General features: G+C 42.8%; 1 protein-coding gene across 3 annotated transcripts; it reads right to left on the reverse strand.

Annotated features, from left to right (window-relative positions):
* Positions 1–116: 116 nt before the first annotated feature.
* LOC102219744 (rho GTPase-activating protein 27-like) lies at positions 117–25,941 on the reverse strand. Of its 3 annotated transcripts, none has more exons than XM_023349048.1 (22): positions 25,835–25,941; positions 18,902–19,020; positions 17,891–18,807; positions 10,601–10,804; positions 9,552–9,689; positions 9,325–9,480; positions 8,510–8,575; positions 8,370–8,435; positions 8,210–8,287; positions 8,064–8,141; positions 7,758–7,823; positions 5,920–5,987; positions 5,718–5,805; positions 4,720–4,821; positions 4,524–4,637; positions 3,817–3,877; positions 3,545–3,661; positions 3,228–3,326; positions 2,370–2,447; positions 2,023–2,157; positions 1,550–1,655; positions 117–1,474 (listed from the first exon to the last, which is right to left on the reverse strand). In XM_023349048.1, exons 2-22 carry the CDS (start codon positions 18,930–18,932, stop codon positions 1,297–1,299), a joined length of 2,946 nt encoding a protein of 981 aa, XP_023204816.1. In that variant the 5' UTR covers positions 18,933–19,020; positions 25,835–25,941; the 3' UTR covers positions 117–1,296. The 3 variants fall into 3 exon arrangements, with proteins under 3 accessions (XP_023204816.1, XP_023204815.1, XP_023204817.1); XM_023349047.1 differs by having other exon boundaries at positions 118–1,474; positions 8,210–8,290; XM_023349049.1 differs by lacking the exon at positions 7,758–7,823 and having other exon boundaries at positions 118–1,474; positions 8,210–8,290.
* Between the last annotated feature and the right edge of the window lie 38 nt (positions 25,942–25,979).

The raw sequence follows: 25,979 nt of genomic DNA on the forward strand, positions 1-25,979 counted from the left end.
TAGTTCGTCTCCTCTCTCCTTTCAGATCCAAAGAAATCCGGTCTGGTACGGATCTTTAAAGGAATCCAAAACCTCTTTAAAACTGGACACAACAACCATTCCTGGTTTAACAATGACTTTTATTTCTAATAAAACTCAGTAAAATTCCCTTTTATTTACAGAAACTGTATATTCTGTGTTTACCTGGTTCTGTGTCTCTAATACATTTAAACAGTATAAAACAAAGAGCGAATGTGCAGCAGATCCATAACAAAGCTCATTACAGCAGAACTGTTCCTGGAAGACTCCACCCTATAGACAATTTAAAGTAGTTTGTTCTCTGAACCTCTGGGTTCAGAGAACAACATTCCCTCAGGGAAGCATCTAGGAACCACTGAACATTTAGAACACCTTCCTCAGATTTATCAACCTTTCATGAAGCTTCTGTCTCTTTTTAAGAGCTACATGTTTGCACTCCCAAATCCAGGGTATGTTGAAACGCTGGAAATGATCAAATGATTCCTTTGAAACAGAAGAATGACAATTCTTTATGAAAAAAAACATTTTAAAAATTAAATCTGAACTGATTTGGTGTTTAACACGATGAATCCGGATAAACTGAAACCTGATGCTGACATCAGGGAATGATCCAAACTGACTGATCCAATTGGAATTTTAAAATTCTAGATATAGATTCTCAGATTTCCCACTTGATCTTCATGCTATTATTGACCTCTACGTACATTAAACTCATATTAAAGTGTAGAACTTCCCCCTGACGAAGCAGATCTTCAGTATGAACTTCATGCTGTAAAAAACAGCCATCTGCTACTGGTGCATTTCTGAAGAGGTTCTTTGTTAACTTGGGTCAATGCAACATGGAGGTTCTGGAAGGATCCCAGTGACGTTAGAGCAGGTTCCAATGCGATTCAAGTTCTACATTCCAGCTTCTACTGTTTGGACTTTGGTTCTACAATTGGATTTTAGGCAGTTCGACAGATATTCCTCAGAAGGTTCTAGAGGTTTTTCTCAGGTCTGCAGTTTCCAGGAGGTTTCCAAGCTAGAGTCCCAAGTAGAACTCAGTCTGTGATGTCTCTTTAGCGGTTCAGGTGACTCGAGGTCCAGTTAGTTTGGTTCTTCAAAAGAAACCTCTTTCAGAAGTATCAGAACCAGAGTTTTTGATGGTTTTAGTTCTGTTGGTTTTAGGTTCCCCCTAATAGAGAATATATGCTTGTGGTCCTACAGGTTTTGAGACATTGTTGTTCAGTTCAGCATATGTTGCTCAGAAGGTTCTGGAAGGTGACAGTGGACCTCCTTCTACGTCTCAGCGAATATCTCATTGTATTGGTTGAGCATGAGCTCGACGATCTGGCTCTGGAAGACCATGTGGACCGTCATGTTGGCGGACTCGATCTGCGGCCGGAGCAGCGTGGGCCCAAACACGATGGCGACGCTCTGAACCGACATCCTGTTGGAGTCTTTGTGGTTGATAACCCTGAAACACGCAGAGATGGAGATAAGAACCGGAGCAGTTCTGGTTCTGGTTCTGCTTCAGAGCGGTTGGGCTCACCTGCGCAGGTGTTTGAAAAGCAGCTTCATGGTGTCGTAGTTCGGCAGCGGCAGAGAGCGGACCAGGTCCTTCGTGTAAGAAACCCTCTGGCTGTAGTCAGAAAGTTCTGCACAGACAAAAGATGAACCTTGAGGTCCGTTTGGACTCATCCGACACAATCAAACACTGGTTGTTCCTCAAACACTAACAGCTTTTAAGGTAAAACTACAAACTAATTCTTAAAGTTGGGTCTTTTTCAGTTTTCATTGTGGAAACATGAAGAGTTCAGTTACTGAAAAGGATAAGAAAAAATTCTACCAAATCAGGTTTAGAATGTGTGTGTGGTAAAACATAAAGCTCAATGAGCTTTTCCTCATATTTATCAGTTAATTATGAGATCATTAACCAATCCAAACATCCGTAGATGAGGAGGCTGGTTGGGATTGTGGTCTGGTGTGTGTGTGGGGGGGGAGGGGGAGTGTGTGTGAACTAACGGATGGTGGCGATGAACTTGTCAAAGCAGCAGAAGGGAAACAATGGTTCTGGAAGCTCCCTTAAGAAGAGCTTCAGTGCTCCAGTGATCACGTGGATTTCCTCCCACTGTCCGTCCTCCAGGTCCAAATGTTCCTCTGCAGGGACACAGAACCACAGAGTTAGATGGACAACCTCCAACCAACTGTGTTCTCAAGCTTCTCCTGGACTTTAACTCCTGGTACTGTTGATGCATCATCAAGTTCTCCTGCAGATCAATCTCCATATTTGTTCTGGTCTAGACCTTAGTTTATTGTTTCTGTTCCAGCCTGATGGATCCGTCAGACAGAAGCAGCAGGATTCTAGTTACCGTGATCGGCTTTATGTCGGAGTCTCTGGATCACAGCCAGGTTCCCGCTCACTCTGTAGATCCCATCAACATCCAGACCTGAAGGAACGGGAATGTTGAGGGGACAGAGAACAAATCGAGGTCAAAGATCAGAACAAAAACACATTCTGCTTAAGCAAAATCCTCCTGATTGAATCGCTGATATCCAATCCTGGTACAACAGGAAGTAAAACAGTTTCCTGATGTTTAAATGTCTGAAAATAGAAATATTCACCAATCAGGGGACACTTGTCCCCACCTGGACCAACCTATGGCAATTGGATCCAGTTCTGATGCTGTTTTCAGTTTGAAAACAGAACAAACTTCAGCTTTCTGACGGATTTTCTGAGTTAGGATGTTTGAAGGGTCTCAGCTTGGAGTTCTCTGGCTCCCTCTGGTGGTTTTTTGTTGTAACTTCAAGTAAATTTGATTTCATGTTGTCATTATCATATTACTATTATTACCATTATTACTATTTTAAATTTTAGGTAATTATATTATTATTATCTATTTATTTAAAAAATTTATTTAATATCTTCTGTTAAGATTTCACCCAGATGATGTGACAAGCTGCTGAATTTAATGTATTTCAGTTGGTAGGAAAATAATTTGATGAACTATTGAGAAAAACAATCATGAAATTATTTATATTGATTCTAGATTTCCACACTGATTATAGCTGAATTAGTTATTTTTAACTGTAAGGAAACAGTAGTGATCAGGTAGGGAAAGTAACAGAACTTAGTTTTCACCAGGAACAAATTTTAAACTCTAAAATTGGCTGTAACTATCCAATCCAAGAGGGAATATTTTAATTTTGGAAAGTTAAGAATTGATCACCTCTCCTCTCCACTGTTTTGATGCATTTCTCCACAAACTTGGGAATGGTGGAGTTTTCCCTGTGACAGAGAACGTCCAGGTGGCAGCCAAACACGTTGTCTGCAGGAGAAAATCACTCATTCAGAACGCGAAATAAACATTTCATAAATCAAATGCATTAACATAAATGTTTATTGTATTTTAACACTAAAACAAAGAGCGACAGGACCAGGAAAAATCTAGAAGCTTTCTGATGTTTCCATCAGAAGTCCAGAAAGCAAATCAATATATCTGGAAGAATAATAAGTTCCCTGATGTTCCTGTAAGCTGTTCCGTACCTTGGATGTATCCCTTCTCTTTGACGCTCTGCAGCGTCGGTCTCCTCTGCAGGAAGCGTCTCAGTTTGCTCCGGATCCGGTTCTGCTCTGAGTCTGCTCCTGAATTGCTCCTGGTGGCTGAAAAAACCACAGCAGAAAAAAACATGAGACTCAACTTTGGGAGAAACTGCCAGCCAAGAAAGAAGCTTTTATTTTGAAGGAACCACCATATCTGAATTATATCCAGCAGCTGGATTTATTTTAACATGATGGATAGTTTCAGGAAGACTCACATCCCCTCATCTTGTCCTCTCTGTCTGAGTTATCCTCGTCTTCGCTTAGATGCTCCGGTTCCTGAAAGAAGTTGCAAAGCAAAAAGTTACATTAATGCAAGAACCACAGGAGTGGAGTTACTTAGTCCTGCAGCTCTAATCTAGTGACGGTGCAATGGATTGGAACATTATCAGGAAGATACATCAGTGTATCATCAGCTTAACGATAAAACTGACCACTCTCTACATGATATTTTCAGTACACACAAATATATGAGAGCCTTTAATTTCTTCTTGTTACCCCCCCGTAATGACCTGTATAAAACTCGATGTACAATATACAATTAATTCCAAATCTGATCCCAAAACGAGTCGCACAACTGGAAAAATGGCTTAAAATGGGCCAAGAATCGCACAGTGAGAACAAACAGCTGCATTCCTGTATGAGGAAGCCAAAGAAAAGTACAGAGAAAGAGAAAAGGACGGGTCCAAGTGTGGACACCACAGGTAAGGAAAACTAGTCCTGTAAAACCCCCGGTTGGATAAAGAAGAGGTGAGGCGCTTAAAACCACATAGAGATCCCAGCCTGTTCTTCTAAATGGTCCAACGAGGCATCATGAACAGTACCAGAAGCTGCTGGCAGATCCAATAAAACTAGAACTGACTGTAAGGTGGAGCTGGTCTGCCTACAGGATGGGTGCGTTTGGCTGTGGGGTGTGTTGCTGTACCAGCTGATGAGGCGTCAGCTGCTGGATGGCTTGCTGGATGACTTTGTACCAGTCCGAGATGATGCTCTCCGTGTCGTACTGGATCAGATACTCGCAGCCCTGACGTGTCTTCAGCTGCACAAACAAACGCAGGACACAGTTACCTCCAGCCCACTGATCTGTAACCGTGGCAATAGAGATGCTGCTGTGGCCTCACCTCCAGAACAAACTTTTTGGAGGACTTGTCTTTGGCAGCCCATTGGAGCGACGCTCCTTTCAGGTCCACAGTGTACTCTGGAACAATCTGCGATGATTTGTTCTGAGAGAAAAGCAGAAATCCACCTGATCATCACTAAACCTATCCTCTCTGCTCGTATTCAGTCCTCTGGATATGTCATCAGCCTGGCGGAATATCTGCATCTGGTTGGCACTAAAACTGTGATAGAAGAAACTCATCTTACAAATCATTTTATCTGACCTGGATCAGTTCTCCAGGTTCCTGAAAGTCCCTGTAGAGTTCTTCTTCTGACTTTGGCTACAGCCCAGTTCAAGTTTAAGACGCTTAGTTTAGACCAATGGAACATTCAGGTAAATAATAGTTCCCAAATCTTAGTCTAATAAAGTCTAAGCTTGACGTCTGACTTTCATATAATCAAAGGATGACGCAAATCTCAGATGCTAAGTCCAATCTTTACATGGTTCTGTTTGTTAAAGACAAGACAAGATTAGATTTTAGCTTTGTTTTTTTGTACTTTTCCTTGATTTTCCGAGAGCTAAAGCCACGTTTGATTGTTCGTTATGCCCCATTTCCACCGACTGGTAGATCACCGCCAGTTGGACGCTCACTGAGTCAGTGGGGTTATAAACCCAAACACCTAACACTGAGTCATTCTAGTACGACAACAAATGTGATTCAAGCAGTGACGTTTTTCTGTCCCCCAATCATTGGATTGGGTTGTATGACGCCAGTAGATCCACCCTAACCGTACCATACCATAGTCTCACAGTGCTACAACTGAACGGTGTATTTGGCTTTGGTGGTACAAGTTGGTTGAATGGGACAATTTTACAATGGAAACAGACAAAATGGCACACAAAATGCCGATCCGATTGACCCATGCTGCTCAATTTAAATGAGGCATTGCTGGACTGAAAATGGCCTAATAAAGTCAGAATAAAGGTTGGATGGATCAGGACTGTCAGGATGGTTCTTACAGTGTTTCCAGCTGGGGCAAATTTGGGATCTTTGTGAAAAGTAAGAATCCCACCATGGAGGACTGTCCAGGACTGAGTCCAGTTCTTCCTGTTCAACAGAAACATCAAATATGGAAAACAATCATCTCTGAGTTCAAACAAATTCCCATACACAGGTCAGTCAAACTGAGGCAAAATCAGAACTGAAGTCTCTGGTTCTCACCTCATCTTTCTGCCATGATCAACCAATTTGGTCTTATTAACAATTCCTGCCTTTTCCAGCAGATGGCACTGAAGAGACAGAGAGGAAGAAGTGAGTTCTCATGTTTCTGCAGGGCAGCTTTGAAATGTGACTCCTTGGTAAACATGGGAGTGGAGAGTGAGAGTCTACCTGAGTCTACCTAAGTCTACCTGAGGGCTTTTATCCACCTCAGCCCCTTCATTCAGCAGTCTGCTCCCTTCTGGTATCATTTTCCCACTGATTCAGGAACTTAGAACAATTTCAAAGCAAAGAATTTGATCCAAATCTACTTTATAAACGCTTCTTCTACTGTAGACTCCTTAAGATTTATCAGAGCCTCACCTTTAGAAACGTGTAATGTAGCTTAACAGTGAGCCAAAACCAGTCTAGGTTGGTGCTAGAGATGAATGATGTAGGATTTATTGTCGCCTGAGGCGATCTGATTGAAAAAGGCCTTCAGGATTTAAATGTTGTGCTTTAGGCAAAACAAAAGTAGAATAAGGAAAACAGCCAAATTACAGAGAGGCTTCAGTGAATCAGAAGCTCAGCCTTTAGGGAACATCTCTGTAGGAGTTTCAAAGTGTCAAACTTCAGGTCTTCACAGCTGCTGGAGGAAAAGCAGCTTTGAAGGGGACAAAACCTCTGGTTGATTTAAAATTTACACCAAGGTTATGAAGCAAAAGTGGTATGGAAGCAGGAATAACTACTTGAGTCATTCACGTTTTAACATCACTAGAGCAGTGAAAGAACTGATGAGTTAAAATGATCAAATAAACATCTTTATTGTTATTTTTAATTTTAAAGAAGTGAATAAAACAACAAACATAATTTTTCTTTTTTCCTTTCACTTCTCTCCCATCTAATTAAGCTTCATGTTCTCCAATATTTTGGACGCTGGCGAATGTCATGGACATGTTGGGTCTTGCTGGACATATTGGATGTTGAGGAACGGAGTCAAACATGTTGATTGACATGTTGGATGTCAAGGGACATGTGGAACATGTTGGATATTTCTACATATGTTGGATGCTGAGGAACCAGCATCCAACGCTTTGACTGACATGCTGGATGTTGAGAAACATGTTTAAGGATGCCGAAGGACATGTTGGATGCCGAAGGACATGTTGGATGCTGAAAGACACATTGGATGCTGAAAGACACGTTGGATGCTGAAGGACATGTTGGATGCAGAAGGACAAGTTGGATGTTGACAGACTTTTTGGATATTGAGATGTGTTGGATTTTGATGAACATGTACAAACATGTTGATGAAAATGTGTTGAATAACATGTTGGATGTTGGATATGTTGGATGTTGATTAAAATGTTGGATGTTGAGTGACATGTTAGAGATCTCTCAGGGTGAACCAGAGTTCTGGTGGTACATGTAGTTTTTGTTTTTCAGTTTGGACCAAACTGCTGAATGAAACAGAACCTGACTAGAGAAAACAAACAAACCCTCCAGAACCAAGAGTAGAACCAACATCAGAACAAATCCAGCAGTTCAGAACTGTTAGCTGACAGGATGAATGGTTACTGATGAGCGGTTAGTGGGATTAGTGGGAAAACACTCAGAAACTTTCTGGGCAAAAGTCTTACTGCCAGAGATGGAAATTTCCAGAAGGAATTCGAGTCAAACTTCTTTGGTTAAAAATATTTTAGATTAGAGCCGCAGTGCTGCGTTTACACAGCAGGAGGCACTGGGACGTCTAAGCTGCCCAGAAAGTTCCCTACTGGTAAAAAAAAAAAGAGACGTTAGAACAAAATGTTAGTACATTTAGCAACGGCGCCTTGAACTTCCACCAGCCTTTCAGAACCTACATGGTGCTGGGGTTTCCCTGTGCTGTGGATGGACAGGTTCCTCCTAGGCTTGAGCCTACTATGAAACTGGAAGGAGGAAATAATGGTATGAGTCGATGGATGAATGAACAAGTCAGGAAGTCAGTGAACACATGAGCAAGTCTGGAAATTAATGCATGCTTTAGTCAATGAGTCAATGAATGGTTGAACAAATCGTTACATGAATAAACAAGTCAAGAAAAATTTGATGAAATGGGTCAGAAGATCAATGAACATTGTCTGTGAGGGTCCAATGGGGTTAGGGAACTGAGACAGGTGAGTCTGTACCTGCGGACTGTCTGGCGAAGGCTTCCTGGTAGCGTCTGTGAGGTCCGAGGATATCCTTCTGTGTCCTGGGGAAAACATCTGGAACACAGCGGGAATGTTAGGGAAGAACGCTTCAGAACCGTTCTGGATCAACATGTTTCACTCACATCTTCACCGATACTGTGTCTCATGATCTTGACTTGTGCGGCTCCTCCCTCCGCAGGGACTCCGTTACCCATCAGCCTCTGCTGCAACACAATAGAACCACCTGATCTGAGCAGGTTCTAGGGAAGACAGGATTGATGTTCCTGTGATGTGACTGCTCACCTCCTGCTGCTTCTGCTGGCCGTCCAGCTGGGCTCTGGGAATCTGCGGGAGCTGCTGCGGCGGCGGCTGCTCAGAACAAAACTGAAGGTCAAACTAGAGAAAGGCAGGGAATACTGGGAAACTCTGAGATTCTTCCGTACCGTAAAGACAGAGTCTCCATTGTTGTTGTGTCTGTCCGAGGGATAATCTGGCTTTGGTAGAGGAGGCTTCAAACCATCAAACAAATAATCATTAAAGATGCTCTATTATGCTTCTTTGAACAGGCTAAGATATATCTGTGGTCTATACAAAACATCTTTGTTAAATTTTTTTGCACAAAAGCATTCGTAGATAATGAGATTTTACCCTGATCAGCTCAGATCGACCTGTTTTAGGAACCTCTTGTCACTTTAAATCCAAATAAGCTGCTGGCCAGGCCCCCCAACTCAACGTTTACACTCTCACATAAAAATGGCTGCAAACAGATGCTCAATTATACATATGTACCTCTTTGAAAAGCAGAAGTGGAACCTTCTGCACAACCAACTAGAATGCAGCAAGTGGTTTCTTGATGGTAAGTGAATAACAAAACACTTGTCTTTTCCAGCAGCCATTATACAGAGCATACAAACGTCCTGGAGCTCCACTGGGGTTGCTAGGTGACAGGCAGAACTCTGCTGAGGTTGCTAGGTAACGGGCTGGGGTTGCTAGGTGAGAAGCAGTGCCTATTGATTTGTGACATTCTGAAGGTATTTGAAGTGGCTCATTTTCACAAAAACGTGAACTTATTGACAAAGAGCAACTGTGTAGGTTTTTTCAGAGGCAGTTCAGACCCAAAGTGGAAGCACAAAAATGTGAATTTTGCATAATAGATCCCCTTTAAGGCCAAGTCCAGACTACACCCTGTTTCAAAGATAAACCGCTCATGCCAACAGATCTTAAACTAAGGTAATCCAGGATAATCTCAGGCTCATACCGGGACGTCGTCCTGGTTTCTGCTGCCTGTGGATCCAGCAGGAGATAATGGGGTTGTTGGGTCAGGGAGAGCCCAGGACGTGGTTCCCGTTTTATGGTTGTGGTAGTAGACTTGCCCCGATGCTTCGTCCAGCAGCTCCTCCCACTCACAGGAACCCTGAGAGGAAGAAGAACCAGGTCAGACACCAGAACCGTCCGCTGTTACCGATCAGGGAGGAGCTGTGGTACCTGAGAGGAGGCCGGGGAGAGCGGACTGGACAGGTTCATGTCTCCGGCCGGCGTTTGGCCTCGGTGGTCCGACCAGGTGGTCTGTCTGGTTAGAGGATGGTAAAAGAACTTCCTGCCACTCTCCTGATCAGTGTGAACCTGAGCAGACAGGGGTACATACCATCATTCTGCACTTTATATTAATATTCAGAATGTCACGAAATTATTAAAATTTATTCCTTTTGTATTAATTAGGGCTGAAACGATTAATCACATCAATCATGATTGATCGATTATTGAAATAATCATCAACTAATTTAGCAATTGATTAATTGTGGATTAGATTTTTAAAAAGGCAATTTGCTGAAGAAAAAAACAACATCAAGGGAGGTAATTTAACCAAAACTGTAAAAATATACATTTAAACATTTAGAAATTTAGCTAAATTTTTTCATTTGTGTGTTCATTTGTGGCATTATCATTTCTAAAATTAAAAAAGAACAAGAGAACAAGTAATATAAATAAAAAAACTTTTATGTTGTGCAGCAAAAATTTCTGTAGCACAGTTGACTGACAATATTTCAATTTATTTTGTAAATGTAGGGGGGCTGGTTGACCTTTGATGACCTCAGGAAACATTTATTAATATCTCTAAAATTACAGAGGTGCACAAACTTTGTTTGGTTTGCAGAAGGTGGAGGTCCAACTTCTGGAGGTTCCTGGATAAACTAGTCTGACGGAGTGGCTAGTAGGTCTCATTACTGAAGTGTCTTTGAGCAAAGCATCACAGCTTTAGCTGTTCCTTATTAACACCTGATCCCTGCAGAGGAAACCTGATGACCTCGGGTAACATTTGATCAAACATTAATTATTTCCGTGTAACATGAGCTCAGAGCAGAGGAGGCTTACACTCAAGCTGTGTTCAAAACAGAAAACTTCAAAGTTTAATCAGATTTAACAGATTTTTCCTTAAATCCTCTACTTGTTACCATTTTTCTGCATTTCCACCAGCAGCTTCTTTAACATGCATAATTTTTCTTTATCACACCTGGATTTGGAGGTCATCTCACCTGCCATTCGTCTTGTGGGCTGAGAGGAGAGGCGGGGCTTATCATGCTGGAGGAGGAGCTTGGAGATAAGAGGGTGTGGTCTGCTTCCGATTGGTCAGGGTCTACACTAGTTGGGGAGGAGATGGAGATCTGAGGAGTAGAAGTTTTCTTGAGGGAGCAGACGTTGGCGTAGATGGGTGAACTAGGGGTGAGCGAACTTCGGTCCTACAGAGAGGGAGAGAAAAAAGGTTACATTTTTAGATACACTTCACCATATGTGTTTATGAATCCCACTAGAACGTCAACTGTATGAATTTCCCTTAAAAAATTACTCTTGGTCTTTTGCCAAAGACAAAAGAGAAATCTTACAACCAATTAAATCTGATGTTACTCCATTTTTGTTTGCATTTTGTGATGAATGAAGTTGAGCTCAATGTGTTTTTGTGGTTTCCTTCAGTGGTTATTGGTGCAGCGCCCACACAGGCGAGGGGGGGAACTGGTTTTTCAAAGGTTGTGGTTCGTTTGACACAATGCAGTGTGAAAAAGTATCCCAGCAGCTGAAAATGTAACAAATGCTGCAACTTTGGTCCCCAATTAAACCAAGTGTATCGGACTATGAGGTGTGAAAACACCTTTAGTTTTAGTTTCACCAAACCAGGATCAGGTCACCTTAGTGCCATTTTATAATTGGTATCTGTATTATATTTTATGCCGTAAAGCACTTTGAACTGCCTTGCTGCTGAAATGTGCTATATAAACAAACTTGACTTGACTCATTGACGAAGCTGTGGTCCCAGCGGTTCAGGGATTTTCATTCTGATCTCTCAACCAGAACCAGTTTGCATTGAACCAATCTTCCTCAAACAACATCTGCCCATTTTCTGAGGGCAAAATGAACAGATTTTAATCATTACTTGTCAACAGGAATCTTCTCATTCTGTTGAATCCAACTTTTACGTTGTAAATATGTTGCCCTACTATTTAGTACTGACCAACCGGAGCTTTATTCACCCAGCCCAACTTAAAAAGGCCACACATTCATAAACAATACACAGACCAGTGCACAACTGCAAGGTTATGTGGAGTGAAAAAAAAAAAGATAGAATCAAACCCACAACTTCAGGAATGCAAGAAAACTACTCTTCCCACTGACCCACAGCCAATCCTGAGATCTGGTTTCATTAAAAAGTTTCATTAAAAATATTCCAGTTTCCCTGGTTGTTCCCTCCTCAGACAGTTGTTTTCCTCAGACATCAGTGAAGGAACCCTGGTTTCTTCTAAATCTCTCCATGGCAGACCAATCCTGACTGAACCAAAATGTCAACATAAGAATCTGCCTCTCTCTCAGGTGAACCCGGTCAGTCTAGTTTTGTTTGACTCTCTTTGCTCTTCAGGTTTTGATAGAGTCCACTGTTATCTCCCAGTTCTTCCAGTAGGTCTCCCAGTATGCAACATGAAACCCCAACATAAGGTGAAGAAGGTTTGGGAGCATCAGCTGTTCCTAGAATAGTGGGGGCAGCATGTTGCTTCAATTCTTTCTGTAGACTTTTGCTTTTGAATGGTCACTATGATGTGTAACCATGGCATTAATGTATTTATTTTACAACTGGGAACAACTAATTAGTAACTCAAAAGCTCAAATGAACTATGACCCCAAGGACCAAAGCACAGAGAAAGGAGAAGAAAATTCAACTCATCTGCTACATCCATCATAATGGGCAACTATGGTATCCCCTACTCCAACATCTTTCTAACCAGACGGCCAAACAGAGATTTAAAAAAGAGCGACAAAAGCAAAGGAGGTGGATTAGCAGTGTATTCCAACAACTGATGGTGTTACTGTGGATTCTCATTTCTGTCCCTGTATATATCATGACAGTTTTAATCTACTCTGAGTGGCTTTGCTGAAACTCTAAGTCAACTGCTCTGAACCGCACCTAATTAAATGCTTAAATTGTCCGTTTGAAATGTTTTGGTTCTAAAAAAGCTGATATTTAATCTCCATAAGCAGAAAATTAAGCAAACATATGCATTTCTGTTGCTTCTGTGTTTAACATGAGTCCATTACTGATGTTTATGGAGAAAATCAAAGTGTAAAGTGGAGTTTTTCTTAACCGGGCTGCAGAAAAATCCTGTTATGACCAGGATCTCTGTCTGTCTGCCTGGGTGGATGGAGCTGCAGACCAACAGGAAGAACTCCTCCCATACTGTATAAACACAGAAGCAAATGATTCCCTTTTTCATCAAATGGTAAGAGCTGACTGAACATCTCCATGCGGTTTTAACCCAAGAAACCCAAACAGGAAACCTTACATTTTCACTCAAACTGATCAGAACTTCAAACCGAACAGCTTCTGAGAAGATTAGCCTCTCCATCTGTGACTCCATACTTTATATTTCAATTATCTTATGCTGTTGTGTGTCATGGAATTGCAGCAAACCTACAGCAGCTCATCATTTAGTTTGTCTCAGTTTTCATTCTATAACAGTAAATCCCTTTTAGCCTGGTTCAAAGTCCAGACTTCCTGCCGGTTCTGTTTGCAGCTGCAGATTGAGACTCTCAGACACAAAACGCATGGATTAAAGCTGAACCAAGGAGAGCCTAACAGGAAGTCAACTCACCTGTCAGCATCTTTCTGTTTGTCCTGAGGTCTGGGATACATTATCCTCCATCAGAAAACTTGTCATCCTGTCACTGATCTGCCTGCAGTGAAGCTGGGTCATGCTGCCAGTCTCAACGGCTCTGCCAGTTGTAGCTCCGCCCCCCCTCTATTCTCCTGTGAACTTAGGCCCCGCCCCTACTGAACCACAGGCAGTGTCACTTTTTTTTGGCTTCAAGTCTTCAGGATTTGTTTGAACTTGACTTTCATTCATGGTCCAAAAACTCTTCCTGGAAGTTAAGTGCTGATTGTTTCCAAGGAATTTTGTATCTCGTACACAACCTTCATAGAAACATGAAAATGCTCCAAAGAACCAGAATTTCTTCAAACATCTGCATCATGGAGACATGGAGCTTTATCAACATTTTGAGGTTAAATGAACAAAAACACAGAAAAGATGCTGTCAGCCTTGATTGAACAAAGTCCTGAGTCCTGCAGCTGCAAAAAAAGCCCAAATCACTACCTATCCACTGCCGTGCTCTGCTGCAGAAGGTGTTTGTGCCGATCGGCTGGGTTTGGTTTTCTCCAAACATGGTTCTCTGCATTATGGTCAAAAATCTCTACTTTGGTCTTATTTGTCCAGCGGCCATTATCCCAGAACTACATTTGTTGCAGCTTTGCAAACTGAAGTCCTGCCACCATTTTGTTTTTAGAGACAACCCTTCAAGCCTCCACCTACACTGGTTCACTGTTTCCAGATATACTTAGTCCAAAGTGTCAAAAATGGCTCTTATTGACAATTGTGTGACAAAAATTGCGTCATCAAGATCTTTTCTCAACAATAGACCCAGGTCAAACTACTTTGTTACATCTTTGTGTGAAGTGTGACAGCAATGCTAGTACTTCTGGTTCCACTATCCAATTTCTGTTCTGTGACTGCAGGTGACATGAATATTTATGTTTTTTTCTGAAACTGTGAAGAATTATTTACATCTATACAATTCTTCACTAAATAACTACAAAGATTGTCAAATGATCCTGGATGGAAACTGCAACGCTGTTGTTCACGGAGGACAACAGCGTTTCCTGCAGAAAGGTGGCGCTCTGTCTGTGACTGTTTCATAAAAGTAAAAGGAAGATCCAGGGATCCTGCGCCATGTATGAAAACAATGTGGAAATGCTAATGTCCCGTAACCATGTGACTGTGATTCGAACTGAGGCAACAGCATTCTAAGAGAACCTTTTCAGGGTTTTTCACAGTTGTGTCAGAGACTTCCTCAGACCTGCCTGTGTTTCCCTTCCGCCCTGTGTCAGAAGCTATCTGATCATCTTGAAAACACAAACATGTGGTATCAGCGCGATCAGGTCCTCAGGGAGCTGCAGTCTGTTTACCGACTTAAGGAAGCTTCTAGCTGCCACTGAGAACCAGCTGCTGGAGATCTGAAAGTACTCGGTTTCACACAGAGGATCCCATCAGTCTTCATAAAGTCACATCTTTCATCAACAAACCAAAAACCTTCTAGTAGGTTCTCCTGAACTCTGATTTATTAGATCTCCTGACCATTTGGACCATGTGAGATTTTACAGATAACAGCGGGAACATAATGGGTTTATGTTTTGATGGAGGTTCGCCTTGATTATGCTGCCCCCTGGTGTTGTTAAAAGCAAAATCTACATCTGAGTTCTTCAACAGGGTACAAAGATATAGAAAGAACCAGAAAGAGTCATGGTTATGATGAGCAGAAAAAGATCTTATCTGAAGTCACTCACCTTCATATCAATCTCCCAATGGAACACCATCATCATCTGAATCCACAGTTCCCAGTAACTGTCCCAATCAACAACCAGTCTTACCAGAAACAGGTCAGTTTAACTGCTAGTGCAGTCAATAACTGCACCGGTCAATAGCTGGATTGGTCAAAGCTGGTCCGCTCAATAGCTGGGTCGGTCAATAGCTGAATCGGTCAATAGCTGGTCCGGTCAATAGCTGAATCGGTCAATAGCTGGTCCGCTCAATAGCTGGGTCGGTCAATAGCTGGGCCGGTCAATAGCTGGGTCAATCAATAGCTGGTCCGCTCAATAGCTGGGTCGGTCAATAGCTGAATTGATCAATAGCTGGTCCGCTCAATAGCTGGGTCGGTCAATAGCTGAATCGATCAATAGCTGGTCCGCTCAATAGCTGGGTCGGTTAATAGCTGAATCGGTCAATAGCTGGTCCGGTCAACAGTTGGTCCAGTCAGTAGTTTTTCCGGTCAAATGCTGATCCGCTCCGTTGATAGCCTGTTAAAAGTGGGTTAGCCCAATACCTGGTCTATTCAATACATGATCAGATCAATAACTGGTTCCACTCAAAAACTGGTCCAGTCAATAGCAGGTCCGTTCATTAACTGATCAAACAGAACCTAACTCTGACCTGGTTCATGCAGAGGCTGACCAGGAAGAGCTGCAGACAATCCACCAATCAGCAGTGATAGGACTTTGACCAGGAAGATTTTGGTCCTGCTGCTGGAAGGAAATTCTTGATCCCTGATACCCGGAAAGGTAATAAATGTTTGTGGAGCTTTAGGAGGAGTTTGCCCCACTACAGCTGATTTACAGCAACAACCCTGGTGGATCCCCTGGGAATCGCATAAACAACTCCAGGACAAAGATACAGGCGAAACCAGGTGACCTACTGTCTGAGTCCAAAGTTCGTCACATGAATCAATAAAGGAAGTGAGCTAATCAGTGATCAGTTGGAATCAGACCAACTGGAGGTATAAACATCAACATGGTGCAAATTTAGACCAAAAGAAATCAGAACTTTACACAAAGCTAGTCATAAACCAGAGATTTATCTGCGCCAGCTCATTAGGGACAACTCGTTAAGAGCTCGTTAAGGAGAAGCTCTTGTTATGGTCTGTCAACTCGTTAAGAAAAATACTAACTACAGATCTCTTCCTTCATATTTTCCTCTACTTGATAAGAAATATAGTAAAGATGTGCCATTGATTACAACAATATCATTTCATTTGATTAAGATATTTTTTTTTCAATTTAGAAAGTTTTGCTAATACACACAATGATTTGTTTCCATATTGGGAAAATAACTTGACTTCCCTTAGATTTTCCTTCAGAATCATTAACTCCTCAGAAGCATTTGGAAATAAAAACTAAAACTGGCAACAGAGAAAGCTTTGACTCAGTTTCCCGCAATGCAACACATGACAGCTTTAAGACCAGATGAATGAAGCTGGGAGGTGAAGTTCTGCAGCTTTCAGAGTTTTACCCAGAGAACACAAACAGTCTGGGTTCTGGTTCCGTTCCCCTTCTGACCTGCAGGTGTCGCTGCACCGTCACAGCTGCCTCACGGTTTCCTGTCTGACCTGACCTCTTCCTGTCCGCTGTGACATCATTGCTTCCACCTGACCTCATCACATCCTGTTCTGACATCAGAAGTTCTACACCGAGACCCTGAACTCGTCCAGAACCAGCTGCAGAGCTAGAATCATCCAGAACTTGCTCATCCTTACAAACATCTTGCTCTGACTGGATCAGAAAACTACATAAACACCAGCGGATAAATCACAGTCTGTTGTTGACGTGGTTCATCTTTAAATTCATGATAAACATCTAGATAAATCCACAGCAGAGTCAGAACAGCATGAAGATAGTTTAGGATTAAACAGCAAAAGCTCAGCGGATTTTTCTGGGGTTTTTTTTTCTTTTCTTTGTTGCTCTGAGGAGAATAAAAAGAGGAAACAGCCTTTTCTGCTTCCAGCTTCCTGTGCCGACGCTGCAGGAAATAAGCCACAGCTGCACAGGGCTTTTATTTTGTAGAGAGACCAGCAGCCTCTGAACATCAGGCTCTGATTTTCATGCTGCAGCAGATGAAACATCCAGAACATCAACTCTGATCCTGCTGATCAGGAGGTCAAAAGAATCCAACAAAGTCATGTTGACCTGAGCAGCACACATGGTTTGTTTCCTCCAGACTCCAACAGAAAATCAGGATCATTCAGGAAACACACACAGGAACTAAACCTTCAATCTGAGCACGGATGCTGCATTCAAGGACTTGTCTGGGTCAGGATGCGTTCAAGGACGACAGAAAAAAGATGTGCCACAATGTTCCCACGTGGCCAATCAAAGCTACTGATATTGCAGAAGGCTATTGGCTGACAGAGTCATTTGACATCAGCTCACAAACCAATGAGCAGGTGAGGCTGAATAAAAACACAACAAAGTGTAAAGCAGCAACTTTAACTGCATCATTAAAAACTGATGCAGATCAGAATAGATATTTGAGAAAATCTGAGATTTGTGTTTATATGTAGACATGCAAAAAATGGAGATTTAAGATCCCGTGAATTACAGTCTACAACAAATAATGCACCAATATATTAGTAATTGATATTGTCTCATCTTTAATTAACTTTATATTCAAATGCTCGAATTAAAAGTAGTTCAAACTTTATTTCAGTCCACACAAATAAACCTCCTGTAGCCATGTTTAATTCCTAACAGGAAGTTGGGTTGTTTTGAAGGATTCTGATTGGCTGACATAGGTTTTAGCTTAGCATTACACTGCCCCCTACGGGTCTGGAGTGTTTAAATCAATGCTCAGGGTCGATGTGGATGGAAACTTTTGTGAAACCTGAATCACCAGAAACATGTCTGGAAAATTTAAACCTAAATCAGGCACGAGGTTGAATAAGTGGGTGGGTCTTACCTGTGAGGAGGGCGGAGCCACAGCAGGAAGTGAGGACTCAGGTGCTGCTGATGGCGCCTTCTGGAGGCTCAGAGCCTCCAGGTCCAGATTCAGGTCCTGGATGGACTCGTAGATGTGGTGACCTCGACACCCCTCCTCTTCCTCACTGCTCTCTGATGTTGTTGCCTCCTCAGCCACCTCCTCTTCTTCTGGCTCCTCTTTCTGTTGCTTGTTGTCATGACGACCCTCAGACGTTTTGCTGTGAGGGGGAACCACGGGCACCTCCACAGGGATGGGCTGGTTCTGGTGCTTGCTGGACATCCGCGGGTCCGCCGGACTAAAGCTGGGAACCCGCGGTTTTCCAGAATCCTGTTGGTCCTCATGGTGCCCCTTGACTTGGGGCTGCTTTTTACTGTCAGCCATGTTTGTAGTCCCAGTGGAAGATGTGGTTCCAGTCTCAGCAGAACCAGCAGAGTGGTTTGTATGGACCCTTGGCGATACATGTGCCAGGTCCGTGTCTAGATGTACGCCGAAAGTGGACATGCGGTTCTCATTGCGGTGGTGCCGGTTGGAAGTGTCGGGTCTGAGGCGGATCGTCACCTCATCATTTTGCTTGGTTCTGGTTCCTCCAGGCTCCTCCAGACTCTTTGGAACCGGGACAGGAACAGGAACAGGAACTGGAGCCACCACAGGATGAGGGACCGGTTCTGGACCGCGTTTGTCAGCAAAGTCCAATAGCGACGGGAAGTTGGTGGGTAGCTCTTTGACGTACTTGGCCGGGATGTAGAAGATTTTGGAGCTGCTGTCGTTCCGGACGTGCCACCAGTGGTCGTTGGTCTTGGCCAGCAGGACGTAGCGCTCATTGGGTTTGATGGTGACCAGAACCCCGTTCTGATCTTTGTATTCGTACTCAAACTCCACCAGAACCAGACCAAGACCTGGAAAGTTAGATTGCAGTTAGGCCTTTTCTCCAAACTTGCTCAGTCAGAACCTCTCAGGTCCGGTTTGCTTCTACATGACTAACACACTCACCTTTGCTCGGCACCATGGAGGTCGCTGCCATGTTTCCCTCCCTGACTTCCCCAGGCCCCGCCCCCTCAGGTAGACTCTGAAGGTGAGGGGTCAAAGGTTACCGCTGATTCTCAGCGACCCTAAAAGGAGAAAACATGAAATTAGCGACGACAGATCCAGGAATCCGGAAGCTAAATAAACTGAAAAAAGCTCTAATCATGATTTTGTGAAACTGTAAATTATCAACAGAAAACATCTTATTTCCAGATATGTTGGTACTGATCCACTTCTTCACAGATTGTGAGCCATCATCAAACCGGCTCACAATTAGCATTAGAGCATTAACATCTCTAATGCTACCTTCACACAGCAAATCGTGATACTCAATTTAAATATTTTAGCTAAAATACGGTTTTTGCATGGTTTTTCTTTCTAATAATTAAACCCGACTGAAAACAGACTTCAGTTACGACCCCAACGCGACCGGCGGACCAAAAATGCGAACTCCGGTCTCTACAAACCTGGGTCTCGGTTCGGTTGAAGTAAAGTCTGGTGTGGTTCCAATTCATGCGAAGGTCAAGCGGATGAGAGACCGCTCCAAAAGTAGGGCGTGAACTACAGCGCAAGGCATTTTGGGTAAATACTACCAAAACAAACGCGCTAGTCTACCGGTAGCAGGAGAAATGGCCCGTGGTCGTTAGCCAAAGACAAAAAGGAAATCTTACAACTGCTAAAATCAAACGCGACTCCGTTTTTGTTTACATTTTGCGAAGAAGGAAGTTGCTCTGAGTGTCTTTTTCTGAGGTGTTTGTGTCGGTTCCTTCAGTGGTGTAGCGCCCCCACAGGCGAGGAGGGGGACAGGTTTGTTAAAGGTTTGGTACGACGCCGTATTGGGCGAATTGTGGACAGAATGGGGAAAAAGAGTAAATTACTGCCAAAAATAAAAACTTAGAAATTTTCTGGAAAACACGAGGAAATTTTCCAGTTTAAAAAGTCAAAATATTTCTAGAAAAAAAATAGAAATGTTTTGAGATTAGTCTCAGAAATATTCTAGAAAAAATTCGTGGACATTTCTGAGTTTGAAATGTTGAATATTTGCTAAAATAAAAAAATATAGAAAACTCAGACATTTTAAAGGAAAACATGGACGTTTTAAATGTTTGAGTTTTAAAACTTGAGATTATTCTCCAATTTTTTTCTAGCAATTTTTTAACTTTTCAATGTCAGAAATTTCCTCCTTTTTTTTCTAGAAAATTTCAAAAATCCAAACAATTTTTAACTGTTCGTAGCAATCAAACCAATTCTACCCGGTGTAAAAACGCCCTCAGATTTACATCTAATAAGCTGTAAGATGAGTTTACGTTTAGAATGCTATATCACGAGTTCTGGTCAGTTCTATATGTTTTTATTTTCAATTTTAGTGTCTTCTCTTGGTTCCGAGACATTCTGGACCCACAGTTTATTATGGCTCACTCCTTGAGGACCTCCTGATTCAGAACTCATAAAGACTGAACCAGAACGTCTAAAACAAACAGCAGATCCCAGAACAGTACAGCTGATGATTGTTTTGCTCAGGATTCCTTGAGGAACAGCAGCTGCACACAGAACAAGTCATGAATGACAGCAACAAGCCGTTCTTCATGTCAGAACCCGTCTGAACACGCTAACCTCCTCCTGACTTCAGAAACACGCAGCTCAGCCGAGACTCGCCTCCAGGTGGCAGTTCTGGTTCTCAGGCTCTCTTTGGACCATGATTGGAGAATAAGATTAAACTATTTAGTTGACATTAGCATCTTTCATAATTTCTTTATTTCATGGTTCCTGGGTTGTTGTTTTTGGGGGTTTTTTTTACACTTTTTAGTATTTATTTTGTTTTGTACAGCAATTTGTGACTTTTATCCTACAAACTTGTGCCTAACGGCTAATCTAATGCTAACAGAACGCCGAGTTAAAAACCCAGCTGCTGTTTTGTCTCCGACAGATTTTCCTGATTTCTCCACATTCCTTCAGGTCTTGGACAAAGGTTGGACCTCTGAAGGAACCGGAACAGCTGCAGCAGCTGATCGTGATGACAACTTTTGGCCTGGATCCTAATAGAAAGCGAGAAGCCCCATCTCCAGCACTGGAATGCTCCTCTCTGAGTTTTCCTGCCCGGCTGCCTCCGAGCCAGGCACTCTGTCTCACAGAACAATGACAGGTGGCTGATTCCACGCCAGCTTTATTTACTAAGGGAAGTCCTGCTCTTCCTGTCAGCTCTAAGCCCCGCCTACATTGCTATGTGGACACCACCCCTTGATGACATCACGTTGTGCGTTTCCTGTCTTTGTGGAGGAACAATAGTCCGACCAGAAGATTCAGACTGCAAAGAGACTGAAATCTGATTCAAATGTGATCAAAATGTGAGATCTGGTAGATTTTAATGACCTGTAATCTAAAGGGGCCCAAGACACTGGAGGGGCCCCAAGACTAACGTGAAGTCAAAACAACACTGAAGTAGAGTCCTATTGTTAGGTTGGACAGCAGGTCACAGGATTCAGAGGCCACTGATCGATCGATCCAACCAACCATCCATCCATCCATCCATCCATCCATCCATCCATCCATCCATCCATCCATCCATCCAATCTGACCATCCTGGATCACCAGTTGAACTGAAATTGACCAGAACCTTCTGAAGAATCTGGACCCAGATCTGATCTGCTTCAGGTGTGTTTGAGACTCCATGTTGGAATGCAGCCACCTCTCACTCCGTTCTCTCACTCACTGTTTGTCTGCATGACTCAGCGCCTCCCTTCAGCCGTGTAACTCACACACACACACATAACCCCCACACCGCTCTGTGCAAGCAGAAAATAAACAAAGCTGTCAATCATCAGACCAAGGTCGAGGTTTGTGGCCGGAACATCAACCAATCAGAGCAAAACAAACATTCCTGCAGAGGATCGTCTCCTACAACATGGTGGGATCCACGATGACGGTGTGTCATGTGACATCACAGACCCAGCAGCCAATCAGAGCAGAGCACATCTGTAGGAAACCCAACCTTTACCCTGTGGGTGCGTGTGGGTGTGGTCACGCTCAGCACAGAAATAACCGGGTTGAGCTCATAAATCCTTCAGCCGAGTCTTCCTTCACAACACTGGAAAACAAACAGGAATGTTGAGAAAGTCCGACCACACGGAGTCGACATGACACCAAGTTACACGTTTACTATCCGACACATGATCAGCTCAGAGACAGAAAGATGAGACGACTCTGGGAGTCTCTGAGCAGAGCAGTTCAGGTGTCAGATTCACCTGTTCGGTTCAAAATCTGCTCAGAAATGTTGTATATTTCTGTTGTTGATGAAGTTATTCTCTAGAACTTGGAAACTTCCAGCACATCTATCTTCAAGATGGTTCCTCCAGTTTTCAGGGCCTCAAGTGTCCTCCGTTTTTCATTTCCTGATTTCTTCGATCCCTCTAGGCCTTTTAAGCATAAATATCGGTCAAACCTGTTCTGGGTTATGACAAACACCTTAACAAATTACTCAAAAAAAACCTATTGGAGATCTTCATACTTTCTTCTCAGATTTTTCCAACCTAAAACACCTTCAGACTCCTGTTAAGTTCCCTTTGAAAGACCCTATCTTTTAGAAAACTCTTTCAATGTACATAAACAGAATCAGACCTCCTAGATCTCACAGAAAAGCACTGAGACTAATGTAGAATCTCCACATACCTGCTGAAGTACTTGAAATGATTCAAAAACTAATCCCTAAGGTCAACAAGACCTACTCATGTATCCAAAACTCCAGAAGAAGCCAAGAAGCTCAGTCAAAACTACAACCCGTTCCTGAATCGTTCAACCGTTGGGTCAGATGTCAATCATCAAGATGAACCCTGTTGAATATTGTCTGCAAAGTCTCATCTTTGTAACCTCCTTTTGATCCTCCACATCAATCAAAAGACCACCATCATCTTTGTAGACCACCCCAAGACCATGGTTCTGAAACCAGAGTAGGTAAGCTGTCAGAAGAACATTAGATGTCTCCAAAACAACCAGAACCATTTCCTCACAAACACCCAGAACGGAACCCAAGACCACTTACATCTCCATGAGATTTTTGTTATTTTTAAAGATTCCACAAACTTTATGAAGACTTTCACCCTTACCACATTTAGAAGAGTGCTTCCTGTTGGTCAAAGTCCAAGGCTAATAAAGCAACCAGTTACCATGACAACTGTAGTTAACTAACTAATCTGCCCTTGTTACACCAGAGCAGAGATGGGTCCAACCAGAGAAGTTCTTAAGTTTCTAAGGACTCTGGGGAAGTTCTAGCATCTCTGAAGGAAAGACACTGTGACTAGAGTTAGCTCTTCAACAACTCCTCACATTACGTTTTGTTGAAAGGTTGAAGAACAGACGACAACGCCTTTTTCTTATGCACAAACATTGCTAACTTTTACATCAGGGTTTCTTCTGAGGTTTGAATGTGGATAAAAGTTGAGGTATGAGGTGAAGAATGATTATTTATACAAATGTTTCTGGGTTAAAAAAGGACAGTGACTGAGATGCTTGTCCACTGGTTGAAATGTTGGTTAGTACAGGCGATTGTTCTGAGGTTGGACAACTACATGTTCTCATCTACCGCTGCACGAATGAACAATAACCTTGAAAACCTTCTGGCACCTTCATAATCTGATCCGGATTACAGATTAATCTTGGGTGTCCTGCAGTCTGGAATCCATCAGGGATGTTCTCGGTCTTTGGGACTCCTAAAGTTGTTTTCCATGAATCGGTACAATCCCACCTTGAAGAAGGTGATCTGACTATGAACCAGTTTTTTCAGTTTCTATCTCCAAGGCAAATTCTCCAGACCACAAAAACTGCTCCTGTACAAGCAACACCTCGTTACCGGGTCAGAACAACGTCAGGAACTCAGGGCGGGTCCAGCAGAACAGCCAAATCTGCACCCAACATCCGATCGTTTCAACTCTCCATTAAATCGGTTTTGGTAAGACGCCTGAAGCTGAGTAGAAAAATTTATCATCTTCCAATCTGAAAGTTGTTGATTCAGTTATGACTCTCTCAGCCACTGCTGAGAGAGCAGTGGCTGAGCAGTGGGCAACATGATGCACATGTTGCCCACTAACATGTGCATCATTGAGCAACCAGAATGGAAAAACTCAGTTTTAACTACAGCTGTCAAAACAGAACCAGTACAGTCTCTCTTTCCCTCAACAGTAAGAGGGACACTCTCACCAAGACTGTTTGGAAAACCCAGAATCTTCAGATCCAAGCCAGCAAATTCTACAAATATTCCAGATTTCACTGCAAAATACAGTTTTCCCATTTTCATGGATGTTTTTTGTGCTCTAGAAATCTGGATCTTAAGGCCCTGAGACACCAGTTCGCAAGACGTCGGTTGGATTGTGTCTCTCTGCTGTGGTTGCCTATGGATATCTGAACACACCACAGGGAGGGGAGGATCAGACCAGAACCAGAACACAACTGGATCCACCAGCAAAACCTGGTTGGACCTGTTATTATATTGCAAAAGCAAAACATCTTGCCAAGTAATTTTTGTATACTTTCTAGTACAAATATCTTAGTACACTGGAAATAAGACAGAAATCACTTATAAGTAACTTTTCATCACAATATAGGAGCTTGTTTTAAGTAAATAAGTGCTTAAAATTTATTTAAAAAGTACTAGTTTGGGGGCGTGCCGTGGTGGCGTAGCGGTTAGCGCGACCCGTATTTGGAGGCCTTGAGTCCTCGACGCGGCCGTCGCGGGTTCGACTCCCGGACCCGACGACATTTGCCGCATTTCTTCCCCCCTCTCCTTCCCCGTTTCCTGTCAGCCTGCTGTCATATAAGTGACACTAGAGCCCACAAAAAGACCCCCTGGAGGGGTAAAAAAAAACAGTACTAGTTCTATTGGCAGATTATTTCACTTATAAGAAGAAAAATTTCCCAATGTTATAAGTGAAATAGTCAGTCAGTGGAACTAGTACTTTTTCATCAATATAATTTTTTTTTAACAAACAACAAGGTCCTATACTCATTGAAAAGTTACTTGTAAGCTAGTTTTGTCTTACTTCAGGGTTACTGAAATATCTACATGAGAAACTAGATAGAAACACTTGGTTTGTTTTGTGTTTTTGCAGTGTAAAGACAGTTAGAGCTCTACTGGACCAAGAAGAACCAGCTGTGGTGGAGGTTCCCTGTGACCGGATCAGATGGGCACCAGAGGACTCAGAAATATTGACCTGAACCACTCTGAAACAACTTCCACTCCTGGTTCTGAAACATTCGTGAGGTCCAGTCAGTGGAAATGTGGAAAAATTAATGAAGACTGACTCATTAGAGAGAAAAGTGAGACATTATGGTCTCAAGCTGAGTTCTACAGGAACTCGGCTTGAGAACCTGGAGCCACATTTCCAGCAGAACTTTCTTGTTTCATGTTCTGCTGGGTTCAGTGTTTGCGGCATAGGAACAGAGAAATGTGCTTGGACCGGTTCCTCTCCTGAACCGTCGCCGTGTCCCATATGAACCCAGAGGTAAACAACACCTGACAGCAGAAAACGCATGAAACCTTCCTGATCTCTGGGTCCAGCATTGTACCGGCGAACCCGGGGATTTCTCCTGGAAGCTGAAACGAGTTCAGGCTCAGCGTTGGTCTGAAATCAGAACAGGGTGGGTTTTCTTTCAGCTGAACACACCCGGCCACAGAAACCAGCCAACAACACACACAGACAGAACCAGCCTTGAAACTCAGCAGCAGAGTCTCTGTTAACCGGGCCACAGAACAGAACTTCACGGTCAGGTTTACTCCAGAAGAACCTCATTTTACTTATTTCACGTGGGGGAAAAACAACAACTTCTTAATAGCATTTCAGGTGCCATTTCAGCCTAGAATCATCCTATAATACATTCCTATTGAATCCAGAGGGAGAGAGATGGTTTTACCTGCATAAGAAGTTAGATCCAAACATCCTGATCCAGTTTTTCTCTGATTCTGAATCTTTCAAACAGGTTCCTGTCTGTGAGGCTCCACCTCTGGCCGACCTGCCAGCCCCAGCATGTCCTCCTCCTCTTCCTCCTCCTCCTAATC

Source organism: Xiphophorus maculatus, chromosome 16 (genome assembly GCF_002775205.1).
Source record: "Xiphophorus maculatus strain JP 163 A chromosome 16, X_maculatus-5.0-male, whole genome shotgun sequence".
Taxonomy (NCBI): domain Eukaryota; kingdom Metazoa; phylum Chordata; class Actinopteri; order Cyprinodontiformes; family Poeciliidae; genus Xiphophorus; species Xiphophorus maculatus.